The 23,941-nt window shown below is 38.4% G+C and overlaps 2 protein-coding genes across 2 annotated transcripts in view; both read left to right on the top strand.

Moving 5' to 3' along the window:
* nrip1a (nuclear receptor interacting protein 1a) overlaps positions 1-10,223 on the top strand; it is a 36,601-nt gene extending 26,378 nt beyond the window's left edge. Inside the window, exon 2 of the mRNA XM_039662822.2 lies at positions 6,513-10,223. Coding sequence (XP_039518756.2) covers positions 6,843-10,079 — 3,237 coding nt within the window. The 5' untranslated portion in view covers positions 6,513-6,842 and the 3' untranslated portion in view covers positions 10,080-10,223. The remainder of the gene's footprint in view (positions 1-6,512) is intronic.
* A 6,992-nt stretch (positions 10,224-17,215) lies between these two features.
* On the top strand, positions 17,216-23,186 carry LOC120473146 (arsenite methyltransferase). The gene is made up of 10 exons (XM_039662835.2): positions 17,216-17,487; positions 18,227-18,357; positions 18,446-18,596; positions 18,724-18,860; positions 18,957-19,026; positions 19,149-19,230; positions 21,420-21,551; positions 21,707-21,849; positions 21,934-22,059; positions 22,194-23,186. The coding sequence occupies exons 1-10, from the start codon at positions 17,395-17,397 to the stop codon at positions 22,269-22,271; spliced, it is 1,143 nt and encodes a 380-aa protein (XP_039518769.2). The 5' UTR covers positions 17,216-17,394; the 3' UTR covers positions 22,272-23,186.
* Positions 23,187-23,941: the final 755 nt, after the last annotated feature.

Below are 23,941 nucleotides of genomic sequence, written 5' to 3'. Positions count from 1 at the left end.
TTTTTCATTCTCTCACTCTCATTTACATCTGTTTTTTTCTTCTTCTAGGCTCGTAATCATGCTCATTATACTCAGAATGGTCTCCTGGGTGGGGTTTGTAATTATATACAGCAGAAAGATATATTAGATAGGATTTAAGGCACGACAGCATTAAATATATTTTGTCTGTGCATATAACATATAAATATTAGTTAATTATTTATTTACCATTTAAAGTAAAGCGTGGCATTTTTTTGGATCTATCATTTTGAAAAAAAAAATATAGGACTATATTGTAATATTGTAGTATTTATTATTTTGAACTAGCTTTTATTTTTCAATTTTAATTATGTTTTATTGATTTTTGTTCTGCATTTTATTTAGCTTTATTTTTATTTCAGTGATTTAGTGATTTTAGCACTTAAGAACTTTGCCAAGGCAGCTTTTCTATAATTTTCTTATTTATAATATATTATATAATACATTATTATTTCACCTTTATTTGTATCAGTGACCATATCCTCGAATATTAGCATTTTTTTCTTTCATTATTATTATTACTATTATTATTATCAATCTGAATACTTGGTTATCCGCCATAATCTGTCAGTTATTGTTACTGCATTTTAAAACAAATATCTTAATTTTATTGTATATTTAATTATCAATACTTGCTGCATGTTGCTGATGCAACAGGCTTAATTTTTTTTCTTATAACTGTTTTTATACAGTTTTTTTTTCTAAGCACTGTGCCCAAACAAAACGAAACTCTTAAAATATAATGTTAGTTTGCCAAAGTAAAAATAGTTTATTGTGTGTATAAATAGCAAAAAAACAGCTGGTATTCTAAGACAATAGGCTAATGACTATATTTTTTATTAATGCCAGCACCTTGAGAATTTCACAGCATATGTGCGGCAAAATAATGATCCAAATGAGCCCTTTTCTCTCCAGATCATTTGCTGCGCTCATTGGAAAGCCATTGGTTGTTAGACTTTCCCTTGTTAATAAAAAAAGGGGGGAAAGAGGAAATTCTATCACTAACCACTGCAAGGCAAGTTCAAGCCATAAAGGTCTTGTCTGCAGAAGCATTTCAGCTTGGCTTAGCTTTCTTAGTCGACTATAGTAATCAAAAAGCCATGACCGGTCTCTGCTCCACTTCACCCACACGCACGCACACACACACACACACACACGCTGTTGCACTAAAAGCAAGTGTGCGGCGACAGAGCGCAGCATCTTCTAAGACACAAAATGCAGGCTGTCAGAAGGGCTGGCGGTGCCTTGTTCCTGTCACGCTGCCAGGATGCAATATCACTCAGCTGAGGTAGAAAGCCGTCAGTTGTAAAATATGATGAATTATCCCTATTCGGCAAAGAGTGGGCCGTCTGTGGGCGTGTGGCTCTGTGTGTACGCGAGAGTACGTGAGGGTGTATAAAGAGTGTGTCAGCCTGTTTTGTGTGACTGAGCACCAACGGCGTGGTTGCGGCACACATGAGAGTGTGTGGGCGAGAAAAAGAGTCAGAGAGACCAGCCACGGGGTTACTACAGGTTTAATGGTGACCTTGTTGTGCACACACTTAGCTGCTTTCAGTGTTGAGTTGCTCAGAGAAAGCGCCTAATCCCCCACCCGGGTGCTCGCACACTTGATTAGTGGCCTTGGTTATCTGCCTAGAGGACAAGCCGCTGCCCCCCTCCTTCACTGGTCAGGGCTAGGGCACTGAAGGGTGTCAACCCCAAAGAAAGAAGGGAGAGACAGAAGGAGAGAGCAAAGAGGGGCAGGATGTTGTTGAGGTGTATTAGTATTCAGACAAAGCCTTACAGCCTGCAGAGCAAATTGATTACTACACTGTACCTGTTCTTGGTGTCACAGCTGCGTAAGAAGGTAAGATTGTATATTGTATATGAGTGTGTGCATGGCAGAAATATCTTTCACTTTGCTGGAACCTTTATGAATTTTAGCTTTCTGAAGTCGTGGATGAGTCTTAATACTTCATATTTTCTTATTTTGCTGCTGTTATAGATTCATTTGTGTGAAAAGTTTCAAATGTTTCCATGGTTTTAGGTTGTTGAAAATTAACTTGCATGTTGTATCCCCTATCCCTTTATTTAAATAGTTGAACAAAGAAATCAGTTAAATATGTTTAACATCAAGAACAGTCTCTAGCCTTATCAGTGTCTTAATGGAGTGCTGCTGAAATGACGTAATTCTGTAGGCCAACCCAAAAGTTTGCATAACCCTGGTTCCCTCGACAAAACAGCAGGATTTTTTTCCCCACTGGCTTTTAGATAATTGCAGAAAATAAGCTCTGTAAGCTCGCATTTTGTTCATCACGATTAAATTGTATACATTTTAAAGCCTTGATGCAATCACTGGAGGTAAAAAAATGAGTTAGGCTATAAACTAACTAACTCCTGGTCCATGGTCGCATGACAGCTCTTTTAGTATTTATTTAAAGTCTACAAGTTGTAAAGTTTGAGTTGAATAGTTTACAGGGGCGCAAATATATTGTCAAATTAAGCCACTACAGTCTTTTTCAAGACATGAAAAAGCTGAAAAAAAACAATGAGGGTGGTGTTACTGATGTATTTTACATTTTAGAATAAACATGAAAATAAATGAGCTTATGTCAGGCATTTTACCAAAAAGCAATTAAAGAAACCTATGGACTTTGGGATGAAGGAACTTTCAAAAAATCACAAATAACTGGAAAAACCATGGGGCCATCGATTGTTGTGGACAATACAAAAAGTTTGAGAACCTCTGGATTAGGCTCATCGTGCCTGACATATAACCTGTACTGTCTGCCAGTAACTGATGAGATCACATCCTGTAAAAAGTGGAAGCTGTCTGTTTTGATTGAGAACATTGCTTAGTTATCTCTAAAGACTCAAACAGATGACATGAGGACATGCTGTCCCTTCTTCTGACCCTTAAGGCAACTGTACAGTGCATTTTTATTTTATTAATAAAAGGGTTCTTTGGTTACCTCTCGATTTGGACTTTCATACCTCTGATATATTGCACTTTAGTCCGCACCATGTGACTTTTGTTTATTTTGTCATATGAACTTCTTGTGTTTGGTTTTGCAAGTACAGTTGCACGTTGCAGTACTGGCAGTCGATTCCTATATTTGGTCAGAGCTGTTTACATAATGACTGGCATAAACTATGATCCTGATAAACATGATCTCTTGAGTTAAGGCGAAGGGTGACTTTTAAAGGGCCATGGGCTCTCGCTGTGTAGCTATTTGTTTCTATCTGACTTTTTCTCACAATGTCTATGAATGCAAATTTGTTTGTTTTTTTTCCCTGTGTGAAGCCTAAAAAAGGTCATAGCTTTCTGGAGGTCAGGTACAAGTTCACACAGCCAAAACTAAAGTACTCAGTGTTTTTTGGTATTTTTATCATCAGGGTTTTTTTTTTCTTTTCTTTTTGGGCACAGACTGATTCGCATGCTCACATTCCTCAAGTCATTTCCAACCCCGGAAATTGGGCCATTTACCAGAGTAAATTAAGAGTACAAATATTTAGTTTGTTCTCATTTCCTGGTTGTGGCCATTAATTACATGTTTCCTTGACAAGCTTTAGTGCATTCGGTATCACTTCAGTGTGGCATTTGTTTTTGGGCTGAAAGAAAACTGACAAAGATGCATGTTATTCTGTAGTTGAAGATGAACCAGCTTAGTCTTCTCTAAGTGTTCCTGTTAACATTTTGCTGCCATCATAAATCTACAAGTCTAAGGTCAAGACTATTACTTGTGTCAGGACTCTGGAATTATGTTTGGAGTCTTGTGACGGTACATGCAGGGGCCCTTGTATAGATTTCTGCCGTTTGGGAAAGGGTTCCGTCTGCTTGGCTGAAACAAGCTGGTATTGCCCCACGCTTGCCCATGTGAAAGGGTAGCTCATCATAGGGTCGTCATAATGTAGGTCAGACCATGCTTTTACTAGGAGTCAGAGATTGCACTGGGCAAAGCCCTAACAAAAGGGGTGTGCCCCAGCTGGGAAATGTCAATGCATGATGCCCATAATGCTTGTTTGTAAGTAGGTCACAGTGACCTAGTTTGAATGATGCATGGCCCTGATTGACTGAGTCACCCAACGCTATCTTAGGAATGTGTTGTTGTAGTTCCACAGGCTTTTGTGCCAACAACTTAGCAGTTGCAGTGGCACAACTATGTCTGAGATTCCTTTTTATTTCGAGAACACATCAGCTAGACGCCAGGTATGAACGCACATCACAAGGGCAGCTTTGTCGCTTTTTATTAGGACCTAATGCTTTGTATGGATGCCAGCTGTTGCATCAACTCAAACAGCCCCGGCGGAGTAAATGACCTTGACTTCAAACAGGGCATGCAGCAGGTTTTGCTCTTTTTGCCTCATCATGCATTTTAAATAGCCTAAATGGATTACAGTTTCTGGACTGTGGATGTAATTTATGATCTGGTATTTTGTTGGGGGTCAATTAATCTTCCAAACTTGCAATTGAGGAATGAGGTATCCAGTCCAGATATCAGATCCTCTCAGTTTATATCAGGCCACTCATTTTAAAGGGATTTTTATTTCTCAGGTAACTCACTCAGGAGTGTCTTCTCCCTGCACTGATGGTGATAATATTGTGATGAAAAAACCTTGAATAGAACTGAGTGAACGGACCCATATATGACTAGGTTTTAAGAGAGGCTATTACAATCGGTCCTTACACAGTTATTCTGAAGCTCACAGCTGTCATGAAATGGCAGTTTTTAATAACGATTTATTTTTAGAGATGAGAAAAGTGTGATAAAACAATTGTTTATCTGTTTAACAGTGTGAAGGAGTTGTCAGTATTGCGTTTCCTCTTTTGATTGGATTAGGACAACAGTGGCCGATTTACACAAGTATAGGACGAAGTTGTTGTTGGCCCAAATCAATTACCCTCTTCCAGTCTTTGACACTTTAGATATAACGCTTGGTCAGGAGGAGACAACTTTAATTTTCACAGTCTGATTTCTGCTTCTAACTAATTTTTTAATGAAATTCCTAACTATTTATTTGACAAGTAGTTTTAGCCCATACCATTACCAAAATAGCTGAAAATGTCTTGCTAAGACTTCTAGCTAAATTACTACATTCAGTAATTTGTCTCTAGCAGTAGCTTTATTCCAAATTAGAGGTATTTAGTTTTGTGCCACAGGAGTTTCTCGACCCTGTCACTCTGACATCTCTGTGACCGATAGCTTGATAAGGTCATCCCGTACTGTCCACTCCCTGTCAGCCAAAGTAGAACGACCAGAGGTGCCAATTATTAGAAGAACAAATCAACCGTAGCCATTGACCTTCACGCTGATCATAGAGCACTGACAAAGTCAGCCTTGTGTGTATTCCATGATTAAGTGCTTACAGTTCAATCTCAAATTATGTTTTCAATTTCTTATGTATAGACATAATTGTGGTACTGGTGTACCAAGAGGCTTGTGTGTGACTTTCACTGTACTTCAGTGAGTTGTGTGGTGAGTATAGTGTTTAGGAGGCTTGCTCATATACACAAAAAATGTGTCATTCTACAGAGCCAATGTTACTGTGTGATCCAGGGGTGGTATATTTTGAGATGAGCAACTGTGGTAACATGGAAGTGAAGGACTATGCTGGATTATGTGGATGTTCCTTCTCCGGGGACTGACACTGTCTGCATAGAGGGTGAGAGAGAGATACATTACACAGGTGCCTGATCGCAAGGAACTTTAGCCATTTCGTAAAACCTTTAAGCGATTTAACCTATGTCTGTAAAAGCAGCCAGCAACATGTAGTAAATGTTTTCAGCAAATCAGCGATAAGAGATATAGCCTTAAACAGTGTGTTTTTTTTAATAATAACAGACATTTGCCACTTTCTGTGGCATTTTTGCTTATATCTTGGTTTAATATTTGAACCTGCCAGTCATTATAGATGATATGAAAGACAGTTCCAAAGTACCCGTTAGCTGTCTGTGGTTGTCTTACACAGAATTGAGTTCTCAAATGGCAGTTCTGTGGGTCTGTCTTGGCAAAAATTTTGTTAAAACATTTAATCCTCTTCAGGATACTCTGCTTTGTTATTTTTGTACCTAATGTCTGTCAAATCAATCAAGTAGTCTTTAAAGTCCTGTGTATTCAGTTTTAATGAGATTCGGCAAGCTAATTCCTTCTGCTTAAGAGTCTGGGAAGGAAAAAAATAAACTCAGGCAAAAAAAAGATTGTAATTGCTGTCATAGGATACAGTAGTAGTCTTGAGTGAATCTTTCAGTATATGAAAAGGTCCATCTTTGGTTATGACTTTTTCATGTGAAATGGTTGTCAAAACACTTGCATTTAGATTTTTTGGCCTTGCTTGTTGCAAGTTTTATCTTAAATAACTTATAATAGCTGTTTAATCACATTTACAGTGTCTTTTGCCACTAAAACTTATCAACATGTTAAATATGATTCTGCTTCTTAAAGATTAGATGAATTTGCTTTGTTGAATACAATGTGTGGTATAATATTAATAGTTTGTTACTCTCTTTTGTGCAGGGCCGTCACCAGCTGACCTTGTGGACAGATGTGGCAGTGATTTTATTCACAACCCTGAAGCTTTGAAGTACAGAACCAGTGCCATGGAATCCCACAAGACTGACTGCATTACAATCCTGTACTTTTCGTAACAATGGCATGATTATAAACAATAGTCTTGCCTCCTGTTTGGGGGAATGTCTTGTGAATCTACATTAGGCCTTACTTTTACCTAAAAAAAAAAAACAAGGTTTGGAAGCTAAAAACTGTAAGGTCTCTTGGTAGAACATAACAGAACGATTTTCCCCTCTATTGTAGTGGCCAACCATACAAAGGACTATAGTATTGAACATGACTCATGGGGAAGAGCCTGGCCCTGAAACACACCAGGATTCTGCTGTATTAACATATCTGGAAGGTTTACTCATGCATCAGGTAGCAGGAGGACAGGGTGCGGCAGCAACACAGAGTGGAAGCCAAGAGCAGAAGAATAAGGACAGCGGGACAGAGCATGCACAGCCTAATGGCACTCGACAGGAGCAGAACCGAACAAATTCCCACTGTGGAGCCTCGCAGCACCTCAGAAAGGCTCGTCTACTCAACTCAGAGGCCTGGACAGAGAGTGAGACTCAACGGAGAACAGCACCCTCCGTTTCCCTGAACGGGCAAAGTGAAGACCACCATAGTGGCCAGAATGGCTCCTCACAGGATAAAGGAGAGAGTACACTTCTAGCTAGTTTGCTGCAGTCTTTCAGTTCTCGACTTCAAAACGTGACCCTGCCACAGCAGATTATCCAAGGCTTGAGGCCACTGGACACCCCCTGCCAGATAAGCAAGCCTGCACAAGAGGACAGTGCAGATGTGCCTTGCCACAGACCTGCCTTGAGTCACCTCAAAGGGTTAGTGAGCAAGAGCAAAATGCAGAATCACAGCAACAGTGTGCCTTATCAACATCGACGGTCTAGCCAGGAAAGCTTTTCAGAATCACCTAAGGCACTGCAGAACAGTTCTCCCTCCCCATCTCCCGAGTCTCTATCTTGTACAGAGCGCCTAAAAGCCGTGGCAAACCTGGTAAATATCAGATCCAGCCCCGCTCCATCACCCAAACCAAGTGTGGCATGTAGTCAACTGGCTCTTTTGCTCTCCAGTGAGGCCCACCTGCAACAGTACTCTCGAGAACATGCCCTTAAAACCCAACTCTCTGGACGATCAGCTAGTGAAAGACTATCAGCCATGGCGACACAGCAGACACAAGATAAACAACCTACAACTTCAGGCCAGTCTCATGGACTTAGCGTCTTACACACCAAGAATGGAATACCTTCTTCACAACTGTTGTCAACAAGCTCCAGCAGACAGAGTCCAAGCCTAACTTCAGGGCAAAGAAGGACAGAAAGTTCCATGCGCACAGGAAATCGCTTTCGAGAGCGTCGACCTTTTGAGAAACAAGGCAGACCGTCACAGAACTGCAGCAGTCTCTTACTTCAACTTCTCAACAGTCACAACACCTCACAGCGAATTAATGGACAGGGTCACTTGAAAGATGACCTCTGTACCCTTGGCACTCTGGCCTCTCCGCTTTTTTCAGACAGCGAGCACTCAAACCCTGACAGCAGTCTCACAAAAGACAGCAGTGATGCTGAGAGCACTTACTCTAGCTGCTCTCCTATTGACCTTTCTTTAAAGAGCAGAACAAATGTACAAACATCAGTATCAACTTCCTCCTCACCTGTACTGGACAGGATCCCAGAGTCTTCATTAAATAGGTGGAAGCCTGAGACTCTACCTGTCAAAGTGGATGCATGTCCAGAGATGAAACCTCATCACAAGGTCACTCTATTACAGTTACTCTTGGATCACAAAAATAACGAGAGAGCAAACAAAGGTCTGGATAATCCAGATTTGCTGCATGATGTAATCCCTATGGTCACTAGTGCATCTACAAGTAGCCACAGTGTTTTCAGTACCGCTAGGTGTAAAAACACAAGTGAACTTAGTGGCCACTGTGGATTGAGCTGTAGAAGTCCCAAACTTTTGCCAACGTACAGCCAAAGCCGAGACTCCAACAGCAGTGCATCTCCATATACACTTTATGGGTCTCCCCATTCTCAGTCTGTCCCCTTGGATCTTTGTAAAGCAAAACAATCCACAAGTGATGTAAGAGTTAAAGAACCTGCCTTTAGTGCTAGTAAACTTTTACAGAATTTAGCTCAGTGTGGAAAACAAAACCCTGACATTTCTCCTCCAGCAAAGGCAACTTTACCCCCTATCAAACTCATGACCCAAGAACTGAAAGTTAACCATCCTCCAACTTTACTTGAAAGACTCACTGCGCCAATTCAGAGTAATAACCCACTGTGGGAAGAGGCCAAGGCAAAAACTTCAACTGCGCCCGAAGCAGCACAGCATGTCTCAGAAATTGAGAATCTGCTTGAAAGACGTACAGTTCTTCAGCTTCTTCTGGGCAATGCTCCTCAGAATGAAAAGGTAGGCAGTGAACGAAAACGAGAACATGGCAAGACCAATTCTTTGGAAAAACAAACACATCAGGCAATAGGCCAAGCAAATGGTCCTCCTTTGGAAATTACAATAAAAACTGAGCCAGTTGATGAGGGTCATGTGTATGAATATAACAAAATATCAAAGCAATGCCAGAATTCAGGGTTGGAGCCTAGAAAAAGCACCAGTTTTCATTCTCACGAAAACATCAAGCAAGAACCACTGTCCCCAGAGGCTTCCACCAGAGATGGTCTTCTCTGTCATCTCCTAAAGAAACGACCCAACAAAACCCTTCAGCCAAACAAGTTAGAGGACCTAAAGAGGGGTTGTGTCAAAGAAGAATCAGTTGAAATCCAGGGACCAACGATCCCAAAGAAGCGGAAATTTTCGGTAGAACTAGAACATCATAACTCCTCGAGTCACCAGGCCAGGGATTTGGAGCATTCTGGTATCACAAAAGAAGACGACAGTGGTTGTTTTGCTGTTGGACATCTAGAGACCAGAGAGACAAAAGAGGCCAAAGACCCATCTAGCCCCCCAGAGGCAGACAGTCCTCCAGCTAAATTTCCACCAAATGAGTCTAATGAAAACCGAAGTTTCAATGTTCTAAAGCAGCTGCTTCTTTCAGACAACTGCTTGAAGGAATTGTCTCAACCCAGGGGTACATTCAGTTCACCGTCACATGCCGTGCTGAATGGGAATACAATCAAGCAACCATGTAATGAAGGTGAGCTTCAAAACTTTCACCAGAGCCTGAGCCCCAGCAATGCATCTCCTAAAAAAACAAGCGTTCATAGGCAAGAATCTCCCCATATTACACAGCAGGAGCCTGCAAGGCCAAAAATCGATTACAGCATCATAAAGGATTTGAAGGGCCCTGCAAGGATGGTTAATGGAGACGATCAAACACAAAAGTATGGGCCAGACTCACCTCGTTTTACCAAGACTAACCCTATTTTGTATTATATGCTCCAGAGGAGCAATGCACAACTGGTTAAAGAGGGGGAGGGACTGGAGGCAGGCTCGAGACTAATGCAGACAAAGGTCAAAAACGAGTCGTCAGGTAATACTGAGGCCTTTGAACTTTGAAACAAAATTCACAGAATTACCATGGAACACTTAGTTGTGACTCACCACGGCTACACGGGTCATTGAAAAAAGTACTAGTTTTGAGTTTGTGAACCAGTATCTGTGCTTGAACTAGAAATGTGTTTATTCTCTCAACTTACCTGATTGCTACTTTTGTTTTTATTGAGGCATCACACATTATTCACCTGAATTACATGTCATTAAGTTCACAAAAAGACCATGAAACCAAAGTTAATTTGAATGCTTTCTGGCTGATTTCTTTCTTGCATTCTAAGCAGCAAACGAAATATGTTTTTTTATGAAAGGTGTTTGACGGATTTGCCCTCATGTATTCGTAACAATATCAGTTCCCACTCCGTTTTCCACACATGGTTAGACTTTTGGCCTCAGGCAGTGAGTTATGATGCAACAATGCACATGACAATCTGTATAAACAGATTGTGCCTCAGCAGTTGTTAGTGAATATTCTTCAATTTACCATGATGAAACAAAGAGATAACTATGGATTGTAACTTTTGTCCACGCCTGGAAGGCTTGTCACCATATTTATACATTTAAAAAAAAGAAAAAAAAAAGATCTCTAATTGGTTCTGTAATGTCCGGATAAACTAACAGCAGTTTTAAAGCTGTATATCTTCATGTTTGGATGAATCCATCAGTGTTAAAACATGGCGTCTTGATATCTATATGGTATGTGAAGTGTGTATACTTTATCAATCTCCTCTTTAATTTATCTCTTTCTTCCACTGAAAACAATTTTGTGATGTGCTTTATTTGTTATTCCGCATTCTCAGCATTTACCCATCGAGACCGCATTGGGTTTTTACAATACTCTAGAAGATGATGAATGAAAATCACAAGAGTTACTACAAATGACTGCTTTTTTTCCTCTCATATGTTTTGTATTTGTGTATTTTATGAACAGGTCTTGGTATTAGCATGTCACAAAATGTTGTTCTATTATGCAAGAGATTGTTGCATCGACTTGAGACAAATCATCCCAATCTCAGCTGTCTGTCAAGTTAATAGACATGTTGATCTAATAAAGGGAGTGTTTGTGATATTAAGGCCATTCCCACAGAAATGTTTGCTCATGTGATGTTTTGCAGTCTTACATTTGACATGTTGTTTTTCATCAATTTAAAGACTCGTTATAAACTATATTTATGTACATAGCATAATCTTTATGAAAGACAGCTATTTTGTATGAATGAAAAGCATTTTAGTTTTGAAATTTCTTAAAGAGACTTCAAAGTAAATGCCATGTGAATATGTACTTTAGAGGATGATTTTTGTCCTTCTTTTGCATGTGTCTCCTGATTAAACTATGATAATCTGTTCTGCAAAATTTTGTGTTATGTCAGATATTTAAGAGTACACTGCTGCCTGTTGCATGCAGATGCATGAGAAGGTTCCTATGTATTACTGGACATGGGGAAATTCAAAGTCTTAAGCATATATATATATATATATTTATATATATATATGATCTGTATGTTTGTCATGAGAAATAGGCCGCTGGGCAAAATGTTTGAACTTTTGAAACAAATGTGCATATGAAGATATTTATTTTGTTTTTACTCAATTTTATTTTTTACAAGGAGAAAACCAAACAAACAGGTAAACAATCATGTTCCGTACTGTACAGTACAAAAATGGATTACACCGATGCTTCAAAGACTTCAATTGGTTTTAAAATATTGTTTTCATGCAGGCTAACTGCAATACATCTGAGTATTATTGTGTATCATTATTTCTAAAAATACATTTCATTTGGGTGTTTACTTGCACAGATTTTGAATAAAGTTCTGAAATGCACAATCAGAATAAACTGTCGTTTTATTTTCTTACTATATTGTCATAAATTATGGCTCTAGACCTGTGCTTGACCCTGAAGTGATCTTACATGCAAAAAAGAATTTAAGGACACATCAACACGAAGTCAGAGCTTTCCCTATCCAATGTTATTTTTTCCTCGTTCTAAAAAAAAAGTCCGTAACCACGGCAGTGTCTCGAAAAATATCTGCGTACACACGAAACTGACTCAAAGCGATGTAGTATACATCCCAGACCAGTATGTGGCACTGTAATTCTGCCATAGAGATACACTAAACTTCCGAGAAGACTTTGAGCATGCACATAAAACCCTACTATAGATGGTAAAATAAATACTAGGCTATAATAATAAGCACAGTTGCTTCTTTTGGTTTTTTGTCTTTTTTTTGCCAAGAACTTTATTGAACAACCATAATTATACAAGTTATTGCCTGGTACAAAAGTAACGAATGTGTACAATATAGACATTTTAATTGTTTATTAATAGTGTTTTGTGTGTCATTCTTGACTGAAAAATGAAGTTGTCGATGCTGACTCGCCACTTCACAGTATTGTGAACGTGCCTATGGAATAGGCTAATGCACTACATGGATTAGGCTATAAGAGAGTTAGCTGTTTCTTTTCGTTTTGAATTGTTGTTAAAAGTAGACATTTCAAGATTTCTATAAATTTTCAATATATTCTCGAGTTTCGGTTCATTTATGAGACGAGCGTGCCAGCGCGTCCATGTGCTGATTATATTGCTTATAGCTTATATTTGCTTCTTATTTTTTAAATCAAGGTAAACTGGTTGATGAAACACTGATTAAAATTAAGATACAATTTATACAAAACAAAATTTGCTTTAAAGAAATGCTTTATACAAAACAAAACTTCCTGTGGACAAAATTAGGTCTCCTGATATATTGCGCATCTTATTATACTCATGCATGCGGTTCACTTTTCATAATCAACATAGATTAAAAAAAACATGTAAACATAAATATTAAACTAAATACATTACTTTAATGGATAAAACATGTAGGTCTACAATAACCTACAGAGAAATATAATGTCAGAGTGGAACATTATACAGGAGGAATAATACAGGAATGTTTTTTTGAATAGCCGTAATAGAGTGCCGAAGCGATGACATCACTTTGTTGGACAACTCGGAAGCTAGCGGCGCATCCCTCAATCGAAAAGCTATGCATTTTCCCCATAGACTTTTGGAAAATCGCAAAAAAATAAGATCTGTGTTCAACAAAGAGTTAGACCCTTACACGTTTTGTCTATCAAGTTAATGCAAAATGTATACATTTCGAAGCCAATATAAAGTTTAAAAAAAAACACAAGCAGACATAATAAAGTTGCAAATAAGGTTATAACTGTGTGTTTTATGTCATAGATCAAAACGAGAAAATAATTAGAGGCTTTGTTCACCACAGACCTTATTTCAGGCGATTTAGTGAAAACCCATTCAAAAATCCCATAGACTTTAGAGCGAGGAAACCGGGAGTGCTAAAATGTTAACTCACTTCCGCGTTTTGGCCTACAAAGTGGTGTCGTAACTTCAGCACTCCATAATCAAAGAATTCCCATCGATCGTCGAATATTGTTTTTGCTTTAAATCCCCATCCCTATCAAAATACGAAACGTCTTAAATCGGACAACAGACCACCACCATAGCATACGAATGAAAGTATAGGCCTAAAAATATAATTTAAATAAAAATACATTCAAGTAAAAAATAAATAAAGGAATACAAGAGCATACAATACTCAGTAGTTTCTGCTGCATTATATTATATTTATATTTATTAAATACGAGCAGTCGACACTGAGGTGATGACATCATCGTTTCACAAAATATACGGATTGGCCGTACACACGAAAAAGCAAGACCCGGTTTCATAAAATAACGGTTTCAGTGTCCCAAAATGCCGGATCCGTCTGGACGAAACGCCAATACGACAAAAAAAAGTATGTTTGTGGTGCATAAAAACCTTTCCTTTGGCTGACTAAACTTTGCTGTTGACCTAAAATTTTATCTGCTGGTCCCTGAGTCATGACCTTAATTCCTGCCGGTTGCACTTGCAGTGACATACATAGATATGAGAGGAAGTGATAGGACAGAGATGACCTCGTGCATCACTGAGGCCAACATCAAGACAGATCAGTGAACTGTAAAAAGGTATTCTGGAAGAAAGGGACACTCTGCAACAAAGAGCAACCTGCCTCAGGCCTACATGGTTGCTGCTTCTCAGGAAATGGAGGAGAGAAATCCTATTCCCTCACCTTCTGCTCTCGTATACATCTAAATACTTCAGTTTTTAAGAGCTCAAAAGTGACATCCAGGCATACAGTATTTCGTTGACGGGCAGCAGAGGGAGGGGTTTTAAATACTGCTCAAAGCTGGGAGAAGCACACACGCCTGTTTTTGAATATGAGCTTTCTTTTATGTTTTTTTTTTTCACCAAAACTAGGTCATATAATGTAGGCTTACACCTCCTTTTATGTGTCAAAGTGAGGGGGTAGGGGGTGGCTGAAGTGAGAGCTGATGGGATTAACTTAAAGCAAAAAGAGGTTTGTGCTATACATGAGTGTAAATAATAATAATAAAAAAGCTTTTGGAGTTTCAGGTTATACCAACCGATTTGGCTTTGTTTAAAAGGCATCATTTTGCCTGTAAAGGAAGGGATGATAAAGCTCCGAACAACTGGAAAGTGCTGTCGGAAGGGTCAGTAAAGAAGCAGCGCCACTGATTAAGTGGAGGACACTTCACATTTACAGATCCTCTTCCTCGTAATTGGACAAGAGCTTGCATGCATTTTTGATGGATCAAAGAAAGTTGCACCGTTGGCATGTATCCGCCGATGTGGAACAGTACATAAAAAGTATGCTGTGCTCGGCTGATGATAGCTAATGCCCCTTGTGCTTAAGCGGGTGATTTTAAATCATACCTGTAATTTATGATTCTCTGAACTCCTCGAATGGAATATGACTTCTTGGCTCCTTTACAGCCCATTCATGCCCCCTATACCTGAAGTCTCCACTTAAACAGGCCTTGTAACCTTAAGCACATCAGACGAATGCAAAGTATGCGTCTAGGGGTGCCTCCATCTTTACTAGGACTAAATTTAGCAGTGAAATTTATCTCATTTCCTCATATGGCTTGTTTTGTGATTCATTACAGGGAATTCTGTGACTGTGATCATGATTATTCCGAGATTCAAAGAGATTTCATGTGACCCAGTTATGCCTGTGAAAATGACATGAACATATATCTCACATTAGATATGCCAGATCACTTTGAGGAGAGACGATGCAGAAATGAACCGCTGAGAATATCTCGTATTGTAGATGTAAGTAACTTTTATCTGAAGGCTTTCAAGCCTCTTTTAGGCCAAGGATTATATATTCTGTTAAAAGACACACACCATACGCACACATACAATTTAATGCTTTTTTTGCATATTCAAACAGGGGTCTCAGAGAGTGAGGACCAGCCAAAATTTCTTCACTTTACTATATTTGTCCTCACTTTGGTGGCCTAAGACTAGAAAAATAGTTAACACACACACACACACACTATATATATATATATATATACTGTATATATACACACACACACACACAAACACACACACCCTCTGAACATACCCAGTGAGTCAAAAACAGCAGGATCTGATGTTCTCCCGGTATACATTGTTCTTGTGGTAAAAGGGAAATAACTAACCTTGAATGGCTGCAATAGCTTGCTTTAACTAGATGGTCTGAGGAGTTCAAAAGGGCAGGAGAGGTTAAAAAAGACCTCAGAGATGGTACGTGTGCATGTGAGTAGGACAGAAAGTGGAACAGTGGGGTTTTGTTTGCTGAGGAAAAGGCTGACTGGGTGACACTGTACACATTCCCCTCCTCTGACTTCCACTTTATTTGATCTTCCAAAGATTACCCTTTCCTTCAACTTCTCATAACCTTTAGTCTGGCAGCGAACCCTTCCCAGCATAGATGTTTGTCAGGCTTGAACTGACAATAACCTCTTGCTTGCCTTGACTACAAAAAAAGGAACAGAAATTAAACAAATAAGTCTGGGACCATGAACGAGGTCAAGTTTTGGAGCTTGACAACTATTCGTTTGTCAGAGAACACAGAAGGGGGTGGAAATGGCGCACAGAGAACACTGGCTTTGATGTCTCGGTCTGCGGTACAGTGGTCATGCACTTACAAAGGGTCACGGAATAAAAAAACAGAGCTTTGATAAAGAGTCAGGTTAACTTATCAAACCCGATGCCACGTGAATGTGTGCAAATAGCATACAATTCCTTTAACAGGCTTGAAATAATCTGTATCTACTGTGTGTAGGCAAGTTGGTTTGTGTAGAACATTTCGCACACAATGGTAATTCATTAACAATAATTTAGGAGCACAGAAATGAGTAAGAAAATAAATGTTTACATGTATGTACATTGATTTGTTTATTATCTTTATTAATCATTCAGGAGCATAAAATATATATTTAAAAATAAATACGGTAATGTTGAAACCAATTTATGTGCATTATTAATTATTTTATTAAAACATTTATTTAGAATTTTAGTTTATTAATTTGTTTATACATACGTTATAGAGTGTACCATTTATTTTGTCGATTTCCTGAGGTCAAAGTACTATGACTACGATTCATCTCTATGACAGAGATTGTCTCGTATTTGACAACAAAGGCCTTTCAGACTCGTCCCACAGATATTTGCTTACAAGGGGGTGAAACCAGACATACTTGGACGGACCACCCTTTAATCAAAGTACAGGCTGTTGTTTGGTAAAAGGCTCAGGACTCTGAGGGCAGAGTAAGGTCACAGCTGACTGATTCTGCTTAATGTCAAGCAGGACACTGTGGGAAGAGTTTTCCAGTTGCATGCACACATGGGAGAGTAACAATGTCTGCATTCATCACAGCTAGCATGTCAGGCCTCTTCTTCACACTACTGTCTTTTAACTGTGCTAAGACATCAATATTATCACCTTCTTCATCCATAGTTTACTTCAGATAGCCTCCACACTTTATTAGAATTACAGATGTTTGTCCTGGACACAAATCATCACAGACTTATTTAAGGTTATAAGTTCAGGCTTACACTAAAGGTGAAATATTCCACAATTTGTCTGGAAGACACTTAAAGGGACCTCTACCCACTAGTCATTAAACATAGTTAGTAATAAATCGCCTGTAATTTATGGTAATAGCAGAAAGGTGTGCCATGAATTTATGGACCAGCCGCGTCCTCTAGTGGTTAGTTCTGATAGAACACGCGTTGATAATTCATATATCCAGGATCTGCAAGGACTTTACCCCAGGATTAAAGTTTAGTCCGTTTTACTTTTTGCGGTAGCTACACTAATCCGTTAGATTTTGGGTCATTATCCTTAACAGCACAGACTCGAAGACGTTCAAGAAACTACAACTAGCTACATTCCGTTTGATTTGCATAACTGCGTTTATGAAGCACGCTACCATACTTCTCCGGACTCTGGCTTTTCAGCGTAAACCACAACTCCATAGCATGTCTTCTGCTGTTCACGAAAACGTGAAGGTAAGCGGTGACAACGTTGTGTTAAGTTACCCCGATGTTTATATGGCAAATGAAGCGACGCGATTAATCCCATCGGTTACACCAATGATCTAATATAAGCTACTTTTACGTTTGAGTTGCACAAGAGTCGACAAAGTAAACTTAAAATCTCAAGCTGTTTTGATTTCATGTGAACTCAGTCACATGACCAGAGTTGATTCCACTTTGCTCATCTATCTGTAAGATGTGTAAATCATATTCCTCATCAAGTAGGCTACCATAATTTACTTCTGTAGATTTCACAGAATTGTTACATTAAACGAGGAATATTACAAATAAATAGCTAAAAGCTAGATTCATGCAATATTAAGCAATATCCGACGCTGTAGTTTCCCCCTGGGTTACAGAAATAAAACATTTGGATATGTAAGGTAACATGGTGGAAGATGCCCCCCTTAAGAACAATGTGGATTTTCTTTTAAATAGTAACATAATTAGAGACAATATAAGTTTAGCATGTGCCAGATGATGATGCATCAGCCAGTGTGTTATTATGGGAAAGAAATAGACACATTTGCTAATTTAGTTGTTACAAAATGTAATATTAAAAGTGGTAGGATGACCCCCTACTGGAGTAAATTGACCCCCTAGCTGTTGTAAGAAGCCCTCCTGGATAAACTTTTACAGTATGTATAATTACTTTTGATATATTTTCTACCAAAAAAAAAGAAAAAAAAGATTCACTCTTTATTACTTCCAGAATTATTATGGCTCTCGGCTGGAGACTTCAGATGACTTACAGACCAATGCTGCTTGTGTCATGCCCTCCAGACCCGTGGCCAAGAGTGCATGTGAAGCCCTGAAACTAGTCCACCCAGATGTTTGCAAGAGGTACAGCATTAGCACTGTCTGAGATTGTGCCTTAAAACTTTAGTTTTGCCTGATTTGTTACAGTAATGCACAGAAAATGAATCTGCAGGTATTTTGGCTGTGGCCTGGTGATTCCAGAAAAGCTGGAAGGATGTGCGGTTCTTGATCTGGGCAGTGGATCGGGGAGAGACTGCTTCGTCCTCAGTAAACTGGTGGGGGAGAGTGGTCATGTCATTGGCCTGGATATGACGGACGAAATGGTGGTTAAAAAAATCGAAATATCTGTGAATGTGTTAACCAATGTATAAATGCTATAATTGAAAAGTGTAAATCAATATGAAAGAAAAAAGTGCAACCATTAACCTTTGTGTTTGCTCCATAATGAAGATTGTTGCTTCGCAAAAATATATCCAGTACCATCAGGAGAAGTTTGGATACTCAAAAGCGAACACTGTGTTTGTGAAAGGATACATGGAGAAGCTCAGTGATGCAGGGATACAGAACAACTCTTTGGATGTAGTTGTGTATGCACACCCTTAGGTCATGATGTTTTCCATGATTTGTAGATCATTAATCTGCCTGCGCAAAAGTTGTAAAAAAAGGCCAATTATTTTTTCTAGGTCAAATTGTGTAATATGCCTGTGCCCAGATAAGAGAACTGTGATAAGTGAAGCTTTCAAAGTTCTAAAGGTGAGATATTTCCATCATATAGCTACTGATAATTTCCCTTCATTCTTCTGTTTATGCAACAAAACCCTTTACGAAGTCTTGCACTTACAAAAGCTATGTTTCCCACATGAATGATCTCATAGGAGGGTGGAGAGTTGTACTACAGTGACATCTATGCAAGCAAAGTAGTTCCAGACTCTTTCAAAGAAGATCCAGTTCTGTGGGGTAAACTTGATTTCTTTTTGTTTTCTGACATTCTCTGATCTGTTAAATTTTTGAACGTGCATTCCTTGTTTGGGGGCTGTTTAGAGTTAAGATTTATTAAGAGGGGAAAATAATGACTGTCTATGGGTGAGACGCACATGCTCGGGCAGATTCGGCTTGAAGTCGTTCATCCTTGGACGTGGCGCCGCTACAAAAAAAGCCGTGCACATAGCCAAGGGGAATGGGGTCGGTCTTGCTCATAGACATATACACTAGACCTCACCTGGGGGTTCTAAGCATGCGTCAAAACCGCCGCCATCTTGGAACAGGGGTCTTGTCATAGGAAGTAGCTAGGTAACGCTGCTATCTCTGCCTTTACTTCGAATTCATTGATGGTGGCGGACTTTTGTGCAGCGTATGAAGTTTACGGATGAAATCTGAACTAGGAAGAATGTTTTTAAAAAAAAAAAAAAAAATGTTAATTTTTTTTTCTTTCTGGAATCAATGATAAATACATGTCTGACCGTTGGAACAAACCAAAAAAACAAGAAAAATCGCATTCATGATAATTTATGGTGATTTTATTTGCGTTAGACCTGTGTCTACTACATTGACGCTGATGCATTAAAGTGGAGGGGCTCCCCTGTTTCAAGATGGCGGCTCTATTGACGCATTCGTTCTAAAGAACTGCCGTATCCAAGGTGAGGTCTAGTGTATATGTCTATGGGTCTTGCTCACAGAACGCGTCATTTTTGCCGCGCACCTTCACGCTCGTACAGATGCGTCGAGTATAAACAAGGCTTTACTCCGTGTCGCGCTCTGATCAGTAAAGGTGCACAGACTTCTCCCGAATCATCTCCAGCAGTAGCAGCCATAGATATGTATATATATAAAGGGTAGATATGTCGTCCACGCTGCTGGCCAATGGAGATTAACGTCTGCACTTGGCGGCCATCTTGTCACAGGTAGCTCGCTCACTCGTAACATTGTGTTGATGGTACATGTACTATTTAAATGACCATAACTTGCTCAATTTTCTACAGATTTTCAAACGGTTTGTTATAAACGTCAGAGATGTAGTTATGACACTGCATACTTATGAATAAAAAGTATATAAATAAATAATCATCCAGATAATTATAGCCACGTTAATAACGTTTGTAAGAAACCAAACCGTTTGTAAATCTATCAAGATTTCAACGAGATAAGAGTATTTGTGTTCGTGCTGACCACTCATTTTACATCAGCTTGTCTGTGACAAGATGGCCGCCGTTGATGACAATGGAAACTCCGCCGTAACACATCTAGCCTTTATATAAATATCTATGGTAGCAGCAGTCTCTGAAGCACCACTAACTCGGCCTCCGTTTCCCTCGTAAGCTGATATTAGTATTTAAACATTCTCTATGATAAAAAAATGTTTGTGAAAAAAATATTTTAATAACATGGTTTTGGCAGTTATAGAGTTCAAATGACGGTGTTCAACTATAACCGTCATACCCCTTTGTGAATGTACAAAATCTGCTTCACCGTCGCTGTGCTGTCGTCATCGTGTAAAGCCCGCCCCAACGTTTCTGATTGGTGCCGTGATTGACAGATTGGAAATGAGTTTGAATGAGCTCTTTGCCAGACTAACTTGCAGAGCAAATCTAAATTTGCCGGAAGTTGTCTAGGTTTTCCCAGACTAATAATTCAGATAAATATAATAAAAATTGTATTAATATTCCAAATCGTTTTTTTTTTTATTTGATTCTAGTTAAAATGTTTATATGTCTATTTTCTATAAATGTCAATTTAGTTTTTTATCAAATTATTTCAAATCTAGTTTGTCATTTTCGTACATTAAATGAAATTAAATTGAGAAATGCTTACTTGGCAACTAGTTAAAAACATTGTTTCCTTAATTTTTTTAAGTACAATCAACTTGAATTACATATTGAAAATGAGTCGTCTTGTACAAATTATTAAATAGTATTATTAAATAGTTAAAATCGCTTATTTTGATGAGTTGTAAAAACATATGTTGTCATAACTTATTGATCATATACATTTTTACAGTATATACATACTATATATAACCCTGGTCCACATTGAAACACATTTAATTGAAATTGTATTCTTCACCAACTTATGAAATGTGTCTCATCCATGTAAAAGAGAATTTGATTGGCCCAAAGAAGTGGATTGAAATGAGTGCTTGCTACTATCAGGTGAGGGAATGGCTGGCGCCCTCTACTGGCGAGATCTCATTGCTCTGATGAAGGACATAGGCTTCAGCACTCCCCACATGGTTGCAGGCAGTCACATTGTGGTTCACAATCCTGAACTTCAAAAAAAGACTGGTAACCCACTTGTTTAATTTTTTTTTCTTAATTTGTTTGTGTATGTGCTAGCATTATAGCTTGTTTTCATGTGTCATTGAACTTTTATGTAACGTGGATTCAGGCAGATGCTTTAAATTCTAACTAGTGATGCTATGACCTGGGACGTATCATAGGTGATGTTAAATACGCATCTGGAACTTACCGGATCTTTAAACTGCCTGAAAACTCCATCAAGAGCAAAGCTCTGGTCACATATAAAGGAACCGTGCCTGACTGTGCTGACTGGTTTGAGTTTGATGCCTCTCATTCTTTCAAGGTAACCTTCTACTTATTTTCTTTTTCTTGATATGTTAGTATGACTTGGGCTATTCAGTGGTCGGTTTTGCTAATTCGATTTCAGGCGAATGTCCCAGTGGAGGTGGATGCAGAGATGGCCGCCATCCTCAAGAACACACGTTTCTCTACAGACTTCAATATTACGATGTTAGACACTCCAGATCCAAACCAGAGCGGAACTACTCCTCAGGTAAATGTGCTGTCTTGTGCACATAGCTTATTCATTATCTTTTTGGTAAATAAGGTTTAATTTACAAGTTATATTTCTTTTTTAATAGAAGCAATTAAAGGAATTACTTTTAATCATTGTTTTCATTTTTCCAGTATTGCCACCTCAGCCCGTTTCTTCTCGCGGATAAACTGGGCTCCTCTGTCAAACAGTGCTCAAAGACAGGGCGCTAAGGTAAATGTGGAGAGTCTGACGGATCTTGTGATGTCTGGATCACTTGAGAAAATGTAGTGGGAAGTGAGAGTATGGTGTCTGTAGTGCTCAAATGATCATTCCATATGCTTTCTTTAAACTTCAGGAAGTTCTGCTTATTGTAAAATGACTTTTAAAAATGGTAATCACAATAACAGCAGGCAGCAGCCTCAATAACAAAACAATAGCAATAATTATTAAAATATGACTTACATTAATATGTGAAAAGCATGAGCAAAGCTATCCACTTTTTATTTAAGAAAGATTTACTTGATTTATACTTTTTCCTTTTTTTAATTGAACTTTAAAACCATTGCAACAGTTCTCTTTTCTTCTTCTTCTTCTTTTTGAGCTGTAGTTGAAAAATGTAAAGCAAATTCCCTTAGTCCCTTAGAAGACTTAAGAAGCATTGGGACCTGTTTTTCATTCTGGCTGAAATAAGGCAGTGCTGATATTAACATCGATACACAATCTCTCTGTTAAATTAGTTTTTGCATTTATTGTTATTTGTTTACTAAGGAGACTCTTGAGATCACATACTCAAATAGATTCTTTCTACACATATCACATTATCACGTTCACTTATGTTGATAATATTTTTTTTTTATTGCGCTTCATAAGATGTAATGTATCAAAATGTTCAAAAAGTGTGACAATTGTTTTTTGTTCTGTATTTAGGTTGCACAAAATACTACCTTAGACATTAATTTTAACACAATTGGTTTAGTGGTTGATAATTATTATTATTTTTTTTTTAAAGTTTAAAATGTTCCTGCCATAATAATTTGAGATGTGGTGGGAAAAAGATTTTAGGGAAAAACAGAAATTACAGAATTAATAATTGTGATGGATAGATATTTGCTGTTGTTAGTAGATTAAAGGTATATCTAAAAGTGTTTTGTATATTTTTTAGGGTCCAAAAGAGCTCTTAGTCAAAGAAACACCCATTACATTTATTAGCAACATCAAATTGATGTTGATTCCGAGAGGGGATAAATGTTAACTTCACTTTTTGATTTCCCTTATTCCTAAAAATCATGTGATATTTTTAATTGCAGGATGTAGACTGGTGTCACTTTCCCTGTAAGTCTCTTGAGAAAGGTTCCTTTGCCAGTAATAGGAATTTCATCATACTTTTTAACAACCATTCACATACTGCGTTTTACCTAATAACAGTGCTATGACAAGTAAGATTAGATTTAAGATCATGTGTAGTCTCAGTATTCTTGTTCGAATGATTTAATTGTATCTCGTTTTATTGAATTACATCCTTTGTTCATCACGTGGTTTCTGATGCATAAATGTAATTGGACTCTAGGTGGCACCAAAATCCTCAAAGTGTTCCCACACTAGCTCAGTATTCTGTGCTTGCTATGTCATTGCATTTTTATGGTTCTGCAGTTTGCAGTGCAGAACCAATATGATTAGTCAATGATAAGGGCATAAAGCAGTCAAAATTGAATGATTTGAAGAGGCAAATTACCTGCAGAACTCAAGCAATCAATGAGCATTTCTAAATCTCAGTAATTTACTTAGAGACTTGCTAATATATGACAAAAAAAATCCTCTGGATATGCCTCATTTGAAACATTGCACATGACAAATTGAGTGTGCACAGGTTCATGTCACCTGGATTCTAGGTGTTGATTAA

The sequence above is a fragment of the Pimephales promelas genome, chromosome 16, assembly GCF_988280905.1.
Source record: "Pimephales promelas chromosome 16, fPimPro1.hap1.1, whole genome shotgun sequence".
Classification (NCBI taxonomy): Eukaryota; Metazoa; Chordata; class Actinopteri; order Cypriniformes; family Leuciscidae; genus Pimephales; species Pimephales promelas.
The sequence above is the reverse complement of the archived record's forward strand: the minus strand, read 5'-3'. Positions and strand labels throughout refer to the sequence as shown.